This window comes from Lontra canadensis, unplaced genomic scaffold (assembly GCF_010015895.1).
Source record: "Lontra canadensis isolate GAN:19392208 unplaced genomic scaffold, GSC_riverotter_1.0 scaffold178, whole genome shotgun sequence".
In the NCBI taxonomy this organism is placed as follows: Eukaryota; Metazoa; Chordata; class Mammalia; order Carnivora; family Mustelidae; genus Lontra; species Lontra canadensis.
In genome coordinates, this window is record NW_022631172.1 from 1,913,619 (window position 1) to 1,924,787 (window position 11,169).

General features: G+C 40.2%; 1 protein-coding gene across 1 annotated transcript; it reads right to left on the reverse strand.

Moving 5' to 3' along the window:
- Positions 1–8,976: 8,976 nt before the first annotated feature.
- LOC116860559 (uncharacterized protein C9orf85-like) lies at positions 8,977–9,281 on the reverse strand. The gene is made up of 2 exons (XM_032846629.1): positions 9,216–9,281; positions 8,977–9,114 (listed from the first exon to the last, which is right to left on the reverse strand). The coding sequence occupies exons 1-2, from the start codon at positions 9,279–9,281 to the stop codon at positions 8,977–8,979; spliced, it is 204 nt and encodes a 67-aa protein (XP_032702520.1).
- Positions 9,282–11,169: the final 1,888 nt, after the last annotated feature.

The following is an 11,169-nucleotide window of genomic DNA, read 5'->3' on the forward strand; positions in this document are numbered from 1 at the left end:
TCTCCATAACACTTACTGCCATCTGACCTACTATACATACACTGTTATACCTACTATATATACATATACAACATGCTGTATGGAATATATGAAATGTATACATATAATGTACAATATTAGAGTATATACTCTCTCAGAACTGACCACAACTGCCTGCTCTGTGAAATGGGTCCGAGTGCTTGAAATAGGTCTGCTCTCAGCAGGAGTGATGTTAAGTGTGGCCAAGAGGGGGGTCTGGACAGACCCTGGTAGAGAAGCATTTTTGCTTCCTGGTTTCCACGTGTTCTCTTGTTAGGTTCCCACAGCACTGGTAGCTTCCATGCCTGCAGTGACCCCACTGCCCAGCTGCATGCTGAGGGTCTTTCCCAGAGCCCCACTCCCACAGAGCACCCCGATTTCCTAGCGCCGGGCTCTTGCCGCCTTGGCTGGCTCCTGAGCTCGCAGAACCCAAATAGCGTATCATTGGGTATTTGGTTTCTGCTAGGATGACTAAAATGGCAGCCCAAAGAAAAGTTTTGTTAATTATGTTTTGGTTTGATTTGGTTTCCTCCCTCCCCCCTCGAACTTTATTGCAGTGTAAGGGACAAATAAACATTACACATATTTAGGAGTACAAGTTTATGTTTTGATATATGTATATATTGTGCAATAATCACCAAAATGAAGTGAATTAATACACCTGCCACCTCGCAGAGTTACCATTTTCCCTTGTGTGTGTTGTGAACGCTCAAGATCTACCCTCGTAGCAAATTTCACGTACACTATACGGTCATTCTCCTCCCCCAGCCATAGCCGCTGACAACCACTAGTTTACTCTCTGTTTCACTGAGCTCAGTGCTTTTAGATTCCACAGAGAAGTGAGATCATACAGTATTTGTCTTTCTCTGTTTGACTGATTTCACTTACGCATAATGTCCTCTAGGTTCATTCATTTTGTCATAGTGACAAGATTTCCTTTGTTTTTATGGCTGAATAATATTCCACTCTGTGGGGGCGCCTGGGTGGCTCAGTGGTTTAAAGCCTCTGCCTTCGGCTCAGGTCATGATCTCAGGGTCCTGGGATTGAGCCTCGAGTTAGGCGCTCTGCTCAGCAGGGGGCCTGCTTCCCCATCCCTCTCTCTCTGCCTGCCTCTCTGCCTCCTTGTGATCTCTGCCTGTCAAATAAATAAATAAAATCTTTAAAAAAAATACTGCACTCTGTTTTGGGGGGGGTGTAAACACACACACACACTCAAACACACACACACTCACACACACACACTCTCACACACACACTACTTTTTCTTTATCCAGGTATCCAAAGCTGGATCATAATAAAAGATGTGAACAACTCTGGCCACTAGTTTGGCCTATCAATAAATAGATGCCAAACAGACAAACACAAAACCTAAGAAAATTCACTACCAAGAAGGTTTGGTGAGGAAGCACAGAAGGCAAAAACGTTTTTATCTTCTCATATTTATTTCCTCTCTGTTTTCAGTCTGATCCAGTTTGTTTTCAGTCAAGTTAAACAGGCAGCATTTTCTCACACTTTCCACAAGCTATCTATGTTAAAACACATAAATGAGAATAACTACAGGATTGACATTTCTTGTGAAATGTTCGATATAATGCTGTCTTTTCACAAGACCAAGATGAGAAAAAAGGCAATCTTGAATCAAAGACAGAAATCAAATAACCATGAGATAAAGTATTACTTCCTGTTGACATTTTATAACACTTAATTTACCTTTAGAAATGTCAGAGATCTTTCCTCCTTTATTCAGCTGTCGTCCTTGCATTCTCTAGAAAGGACTCCCCTCTCCCTCCTAGAATTTCTCAACACAATATAATAGCTTAACTAAAATGAAAGAGAGAAAGGAAGCAAACCACCACATTATGGAAGATGCATACTATTTCTCATGATAACTGAAATTAAGGATTTTAAAACATTTAGTCTTTATTCTCATAACAACCATAACTGCCAGAATTCCAACAAGGTAGAGTAATTTGCATCTCTCCAGTTCCTGCAGCCCTTTAGCAATTTAATCCATAGTCACATAAAACATTATAGCTAGAATATTCTTGAGAGATCACTAACCCCAGTGTTTCTTACAAACACTCAAGAGATCTGCAAACATGTCCTAAGAGTTTGGGTGGTAATGGCGGCCACTGTGCCTGGTTCAATTTCCATGTTTAAAAATCAGTCCACTATACAATTTAAAAAACCAAACAAAGGAACAGAGAAAAAACGAGACAAATCAAAAACCAGACTCTTAAATATGGAGAACAAAGTGGCGGTTGCCAGAGGGGAAGGGGGGTCAGGGGAGGAGTGAAATAGGTGAAGGGGATTAGGAAACTAAATGTGGGGCACCTGGCTGGCTCGGTTTTGTAGAGCGCATTGCTCTTGGTCTCAGGGTCTTTGAGTTCAAGCCCCATCTTGGGCATACAGATTACTTTAAAAAAGAGAATTCACTTACTGTGATGAACACTGTGTAATGTGCAGAATTGTTGAATCACTATATTGTACAGCCAAAAACAATGTAACACTGTATGTTAATTATACTAGAATTAAATTTTGTTAAAAGCCAGTCCTTTATAGGGACGCCCGGGTGGCTCAGTCTGTCAAGCATCTGCCTTCGGCTCAGGTCATGATCTCAGGGTCCTGGGATCAAGCACCCCGTCAGGCTCCCTGCCCAGCTAAGAGCCTGCTTCTCCCTCTCCCTTTCCCTCTGCTGCTCCCTCTGCTTGCGGTCTCTCACTCTCTCTGTCAAATAAAAGAAAAAGTTTCTCTCTCTTCTTCCTGCTCCCTGTAAGCATCCCCACAAATCATCCATTTTAATTAATTATTTTAATGTTTGGTTTCCATTTCAAATTAAGTATCAAGTGTGAGTGTGGTGGTTGATTAATAGATGAGTTTGGAGGTGCCTCAGTGGCTTGACATGCTTCTCCTTCTCTCTCTCCCTCTTCCTCTGCCCCTCCCCAATCCACTGCTCTCTTTATTGCTTTGCCTTCAGTCTCTCTCTCTTAAATGCATAGATAAAATCTCAAAAAAAATAGATGAGCTTGTTCATAATGCATCTCTATCAACAGCTGACTTCAGGGTTTTGGTTGGTAGAGAGCAGAAACTGTTTTTATCCTTATTATATACATTTAATTTTCATCTTTAATATACTAGGTTTTTTCTTAAAGATTTTATTTATTTGACAGAGAGAGAGCACAAGTAGGCAGACAGGCAGGCAGATGGAGAGGGAGAAGCAGGCTCCCCGCTGAGCAGGGAGCCCAATGTGGGGCTCGATCCCAGGATCCTGAGATCATCACCTGAGCCGAAGGCAGAAGATTTACCAACTGAGGCACCCAGGTGCCCCAGTACACTAGGTTAAAGACAGAAAATATAAGGAACACTGATGCTGATATACAGCCTGTGACTGAGGATTACAAAAATGCTAATAATTCTGATGATCTAGGACCTGTGATTAACCAACATTCTCAGATAAAACAGGTCACTATCTCTAAGACTTCAAAAGCCAACCTTAAAAGAGACAATAAAGTAATGAATATATAATTTGTCTATTCAGTTACTAGGAATAAAAACTACCCCCATCCAGAAAGTGTCATCTGCAAAGAAATGCTTTCAAAGAGCAGCCTGAAGCTTTCCTTCTTATGTCAATATTAAGCGACTGATATACATTATAAAGATAAACGCCAGAACAGCTAACACAATATTGAAGAAGAAGAGAGTTGGAGGACAGATGTTACTTAACTTCATGACTTACTGTAAGTGTGGTGTTGGAGAAAGAACAGACAAATAGATCAACAGAACAAAATAGAGAGCCCAGAAATAGACCCAAACATATACAATTAACTGTTCTTTAACAAAGGAACAGAGGCAATACAATGGAGCCAAGAAATGGTACTAGAACAACTGGGCATCCACATGCAGAAGAAAAAAAAAAAGAATTTAGACTCAAACTTTACAACCTTCGCAAAAATTAACTCAAAATGAATCACAAATCTAATTGTAAAACCGAAAGCTATAAAATTCCTAGAAGATAACACAGGAGAAAACTTACATCGTTTTGGGTATGATGATGGCTTTTTAGATACAACACCAAAGACGTGATCCACAAAAGAAATAACTGAAAAGTTGGACTTCATTTTCCATGAAAAACACTGTCCAGGGAATAAGACAAGCCACAGTCTGCAAGAAAATATTTGCACAAGACACATATGGTATATTTGGAGATACCCAAAATATACCAAGAGCTCTTAAAACTCAATCATGAGAAAACAAAAAACCTCATTTAAATATGGGCTGAAGACCTAAACAGACACCTCGCCAAAGACGATATACAGATGACAGAAAAGCATATGAGAAGATAATCCATATATGTCATCCGGAAAATGCAAACAAAAAGAGCAATGAGCTACCACCACACACGTATTAGAATAACCAATATCTAAAACACTGACAGCCACCGAATGCTGGCAAGGATGTAGAGCCGTGGGAAGTCTCATTCATTGCTGGTGGGAATGTAAAATGGTACAGCCACTTTGGAAGACAGTTTGGTGATTTCTCACAAAACTAAACATACTCTTCCCATACAATCCCCATCACGCTACTTGGTCTTTACCCAAAGGAGATGAACATTATGTCTACAGAAAAAACCTGCACATGGATATTTATAGCAGCTTTATTCATAATTGCCAAAACTTGGAAGCAACCAAGATGTCCTTCAGTAAGTGAATGGATAAATTATGGTACCTCCAGGCAATAGAATATTATTCAGTGCTAAAAATAAATGAGCTTTCAAGCCACGAAAAGACATGGAGGAACCTTAAATATATTTTACTAAGTTAACAAAAAAAACTAAAAAGGCTATGTACCGTGTGATGCCTACTGTAGGAGATTCTGGAAAAGGCAAAACTATGGAGACCATAAAAAAATCAGTGGTTGCCAGAAGCAGGCGGGAGGAGACAAATTAATAAGTAAAACACAGAAGATTTTTAGGGTTAGGGTCATTATACTTTGGTCCAAATCTACATTATGCACAACACCGAGAGCGAACCCTAAGGTAAACTCTGGAAGTGAGGTGATTATGACATGTCAGTGTAGGCTCATCGGCTGTGACAAGTGCACCAATCTGGTGGGGGACGCTGGGCATGGAGGAGGCTTGGTATGTGTGCGTGCAATGGACACAAGAGGAACCTGTGTAGAAAACCTAAAACTGCTCTTAAAAAAGTCTTCAAAAATAAATGATAAGTACAGAGTGCAACATTTTCAAATGTCTATCAATCAGTAATCCAGACACTTAAATGTTAAGATGTCTCTCTAGCAAGGTGTGAAACTGGGGAAAAGCTGGAGAAGTTCATATGATCGGAGAAGAGTTGGTGTTTTCATGGAAAGAAGCTATTGTCGGCTCTCAGGTATCGACTTGGTAAAGAAGTGGGCGAGGGCACGTTTTTCTGTAACACGTCATCTTGAGGTGCTCATGGTATGAATACAGTTGTTGGGCTTATTATTATAAGACAAGTGAAATAAAACTACCTATTATGAGCTGAGTCAGATGGAGAAACTGATCTAATTTGGCCATGTTAACATGCATTCAGTCCCCCAATCAAACATGATATATTATGTGTTTTTTAAGTTATCTGCCAATGGAGTGTGGGGGAAAGGGCTGGAAAAATGATAGTTTAGCCTACTCATCTCACTTTACTTCAGGAGAAAAGGAGGCTCAGAGAGAGCAAGTGACTTGTCCAAAGCCACACAGTAAGAGTAAAGGCAGAAAAGAGCTCAGTTTTCTTTTCTTTTTTTTTTTTTAAGATTTTATTTATTTATTTGACAGGCAGAGATCACAAGTAGGAGAGAGGCAGGCAGAGAGAGAGAGGAAGGGAAGCAGGCTCTCTGCTGAGCAGAGAGCCCAATGCGGGGCTCGATCCCAGGACCCTGGGATCATGACCTGAACCGAAGGCAGAGGTTTTAACCGACTGAGCCAGCCAGGTGCCCCAAGAGCTCAGTTTTCCGCCTCCCCAGACCCCTAATGGTCCCACAGCAGCTTTCTACAACCCAGAGCAAAAGCCCACTGGAGAGTCTGTAGGGACTCTCATTCTGAACACTTATGCTAAACAATATTTTTATAGCAATAGTATGTAAATTTGCTCATCTCACTGGTAGCATCAGGTCGATATTGGGGCACCCAGCTGACTTTCTTGGGAGAGCAGGAGACTCTTGATCTTAAGGTCGTGAGTTTGAGCCCCCATGTTGGGTAAGAGATTACTTAAAAAATAAATAACCTTTAAAAAAAATGAAAGTCCACATACTTTAAAAAAAGTTAATTCAGATGTTGCTAGCTCCTTTTACTCCTAGTCGTAGTACATGGGGAAGTGGGGAGAAGGGGAGCCGAGGGCAGCAGATCAAAGGCAAGCACTTAAAAAGGCTTCTCTGATTATCCAAAACGTACAGGAGTAAGAGCCCATGGAAATGACAAATGAACGGAAAGGAGGGAAAATGTGGGAGGGCTGGTTGACGACTTGAGGATTCCGGGACTATCTGCGAGTTGTCAGAAAGATAGAAGTCCAAAAGGATTCCAAGTGTTTTCACTGAGATGCTTAGGGGTCCGGAAGAGGTGTGCAAGAGACATGGAAAGAAAGAGAAAAGGAGTAGGATTGAGGACTGAACCTCGCGGGCATGCCAGATAGTGTCGTTAATAAACAGCCCCGTCACTCCTTCCCCGGGGGGCAGGAGGCCTGGAAGCCATAGTTCCCAGATTGTCTGGCCGCCAGGGTTCTACACGGTTTGGAAGTCAAAATACAAGGAGAAGCAGGAGCAGATGGCGGCCAAGAAGTCTGCGGGGGTTTCTGGGCGAGCGCCCTCCGGCGCTGTAGGCTGCTGAGAACAGGCTAACAGCTTCTTCCTACGCCTGTGCTTCCTGATTTCCTCAGCCCTTCCGACCACTGCCCCATTCCAAGGGCGATGCCAGCATAATTCTATAACCAGACAACGATAACCACAACTACATTCTGGACTAGAGCCTCCTGCTCTGTTGTGGTTATCGTGATTGGGACGTGAACTCAAACTCGGGAAGACTTGCGAGAGAGCAGCTGGAGACGTGGGTCATCTTTGGGTGATTTCAGTTTCAGTAGATTTATGGGGGAAGAGAAGACACTTTACAGTAAGAAAGGCATAAATGGAAGGTAACAGAACAGAGGCAATAAACAGACATCGCTCTTTTGACGAATTTCGCCATAAAATAAAAGGGCATGACCTCTCCCTCTCCACTGTGACTCCAGAACAACTCACAGCATGGTGGCTATGACCCAGGTGTTACTTCTTGGAGTGTCTGTATTTTCCACTGGACTATGGAACTCTAGGGCTACGACGACCAATACAGTAGCCACTAGCCCCGAGTGGCTATTGTGCCCTTGAAACGTGGCTAGTCCAAACTGAGATGTGCAGTAGGTATAAAATCCAGAACGCGGGGCACCTGGGTGGCTCAGTCCGTGAAACCCTCAGCTCAGGTCGTGATCTCAGGGTTCTGGGATCGAGCCCCGCATCGGGCTGCCTGCTCAGTGGAGAGACTGCTTCTCCCTCCTCTCCCTCTGTTGTTCCCTCTGCTACTCCCCCTGCTTGTGTTCTTTCTCTCTCTCTCGCTCTTGCTCACTCTCTCCTGCGCACTCTCTCTCCTTCCATTAAATAAATTTAAAAGATCTTTAAAGTAAAATAAAATAAAATCCAGAATGGATTTCAAAGACTTAAAAGAAAAAAATCCAATATATGTCAGTAGTTTTGTTTGTTTAAAAGTAGTTTCTTCATCTGGATGATAGATGTGTGACCTTTCTCTATAATTATTTATTAAACTCTACATGTGCATGTTATACAATTTCCTCATAAGTATATTTCACAAGAGAAGAAAGGTAAAAATGTGATCAGGTATGTAAAAATACTTTCAAAGAAAAACTGCTATACACTTGTTAAACATTATTATAAAAAATAAATAACAAGTGGAGTTTATAACAAGCATGTTTATAACAAGCTTGTTTATAACAAGCAAACGTAATGAGTAAGGGGGCTTTGTCATGTGGGCCATTTACGGGACAGCAGTCGAACAAAAGGCACTTACTGAGGACAGATTTTTGAGGTTACGCTATAATGATATCATCTGATTTCCCCATGAGGTAGTTCTTACACAACCATCAACTCTGAATCTTGTTTAGTTGGATGATAGGTAGTATACTCTTCTAGATAATTTCCATGAACTGCAATATGATATCCTAATACTCATTTTGGCACGTATTCTGATGTATACTACTTAAAAACTTATTATGAGAAAACTCTGGATGAAAGTTTTATAATTATTTCAGTATCATACATAATTTATATTATCCATGTATAAACTTTGCCTGTTTTCTATAGGTTTTTGCTATTTCTCTCATCAGGACTTCACAGAGTTTTTTTTGTAAAACCCTTGGAAGTCAAACGTTGTTCAGAATTTCATGTTTTCCAACTGATTTTTAATGTATTAATCCATTTGATTGTCTTTGTGTCATCTAAATCAGTATCAAAATCTAAATCATCACCACTATCTTCATTTTTTCTGCAACTTCTGTGGTTGGAATGTCGATTACTTCCAGTATTTTCTGTCTTTTCTGATTGCTTATTAAATGGAGCAGCAACGTCTTCTTTCTTTTCTAATTTTTTAAAAGTATTTTATTTATTTATTTGAGAGAGAGAGACAGAGATACTGACAGAGAGCACTAGCGAGAGGAGGCGGGGGAAGCAGGCTCCCCGCTGAGCAGGGAGTTGGATGTGGGGCTCAATCCCAGGACCCTGGGATCATGACCTGAGCCAAAGGAAGCTGCTTAATGGACTGAGCCACCCAGGCATCCCACAATGTCTTCTTTCTTTCCATATTTTCCACAAACTTCAAATTCACAGGCACATACTCTATACACTATATGATAAGAATCCTTCACTGACGTTTGTCATTTTAACATATTTTTAAGGCTTTGACAATGGTTTATATTTGCTGTATGTTACACACCTTTCAAGACCTTCTTTATGCTGCTGACAAACTCCATCATGAAGCTTTGCATTAATTTTTTTGGCCTGAACACTCTTATCAAACTTGTCATTTTTTTAAGATTTTTATTTATTTATTTGACAGGGAGAGAACTCAAGCAGGCAGAGTAGCAGGGAGAGGGAGAGGGAGAAGCAGTCTCCCCAAACTTGTCTTTTTTGAAACTAACTGTATTCTGATGCCTCTGAGGCCTGGAGCGAGCCACATTCCCCTTCTGGGAGCTCATCTGAAACTATGGTCCCCTCATATTGCATAAGGAAGGAACAGGGAAGACCAAAATACCAGGAATGAGCCCACAGAGTCCACACTTCTGTCCTCACGCTAGTATATTTTTTAAGTTTATTTAAGTAATTGCTGCATCTCACAATGCAGCAACTGTGAACTTGAACTCACAACCCCAAGTCAAGAGTCTCACGCTTTTCTGACAACCAGCCAGGCACCCCTTACATTAGTATTTTTTATTATTATTTATTTTATTTATTTATTATTAGTATTTTTTAATAATCATGAGACTATAAATGGTAATCTGTCAGCTATATTGGGTTAAATAATAAGTTTTTTAAAAAATCGATATCACCTGTTACTTTTGATCTTTTTTAATGTGGCTACTAGAAAATTTTAAATTACGTATGTGGCTCACATTATATTTCTTTTCTTTCCCTAGCTTTATTGAAATATAATTGACATGTAACATCACGTAAGTTTATCTTGTACAATGTGATGATTTGATATACATATATACTGTGAAGTGTTTTCCACAATCAGCTTAGTTAACACATTCTTCAGCTCACACCATTACAACTTTATTGTTATTATGGTAAAAATATTAAAGCTCTCCTATCATAGCAACTTTCAAGTATACGATACAGTATTGCTAACTGTAGTCACCATGCTGTACCTTAGATCCCCAAAACTTCACCTTATAACTGAAATTTCTCCCTTTTGACCAACATCTCCCTATCTTCCCCACCCCTCATCCCCCGGCAACCACCTCTACTCTCTGAGTTCAGTGTTTAGGTTCCACCTCTACGTGAGAGCATATAGTACTTGTCTTTCTCTGTCTGACTTATTTCACTTAGCTTAATGGTCCCAAGGTCCATGTGGCAAATGACAGGATTTCCTTTCTTTTTTATGGCTAAATAATATTCCACTCTCTGTATAGGTATATATTTATGTGTATATATATGTGTGTACATATATATGTATATATATATATGTACATATATATGTGTGTGTGCATGTATATATATGTACATATATATGTACATACACACACACATATATATATATGTAAACACATATGTATCTCACATTTTAACATCCGTCGGTCTGTGGACACTTAGATTGTTTCCATGTCTTGGCTGTTATGACTAATGCTGCAAAAAACCTGGGAGTACGCGTATCTCTTTTGAGATCCTGGTTTCATTTCTTTTGGATATATACCTAGAAGTGGGTTTGCTCAGTCATATGGTAGTTCTCTTTTTTTATTTTTTGAGGAGTCTCCATATTGTTTCCCACAGTGGCTGCATCATTTTACACTCACATCAATAGTGCATGAGAGCTCTCTTTTCCCCACATCCTCGCCAATTCTTGTTATCTCTCGTCTTTTTGATAATAGCCAATCTAACACGTGATGTCCCATTGTGGATTTGACTTGCATCTGCCTGATGATTAGTGATATTGAGCCCTTTCCTGTACTTGTTGGCCACTTGTATGTATTCTTTGGAGAAATGTCTATTCAATGCCTTTTGCTCATTGTTTAAGTCTACTTATTTATTTTAAGTCATCTCTACACCTGATATGGGGCTCGAAATCATAACTCGAGATCAAGGGATGTATGCCCTTCTGACTAAGACAGCTAGGCGCCCTACCTTTTGCTCATTCTTCATCAGATCATTTGTATTTCACTATTGAGTCACATGTGTTCCTTATATATTTTGGATATTAACCTCTTATCATATATATGGTTTATATTTTCTCCCATTCCCCAGGTTGCCTTTACATTTTGTTGATATTTTTTGTCTTTTGCTATGCACAAGCTTTTAAGTTTGATGTGGTCCCACTTGTTGATTTTTGCTTTCCTTGTTTGTGCTTTTGGTGTCACATTCAAAATC

What these genes read in the sequence shown, in the direction of transcription:
- LOC116860559 (XM_032846629.1), bottom strand. Translation starts at nt 9,281, where the DNA reads ATGAGCTCCCAGAAGGGGAATGTGGCTCGCTCCAGGCCTCAGAGGCAT. An exon ending in ATCAGAATACAGTTAGTTTC is followed by an intron (nt 9,115 to 9,215) that starts AAAAAAGACAAG and finishes TAAAAATCTTAA; the next exon opens with AAAAATGACAAGTTTGATAA.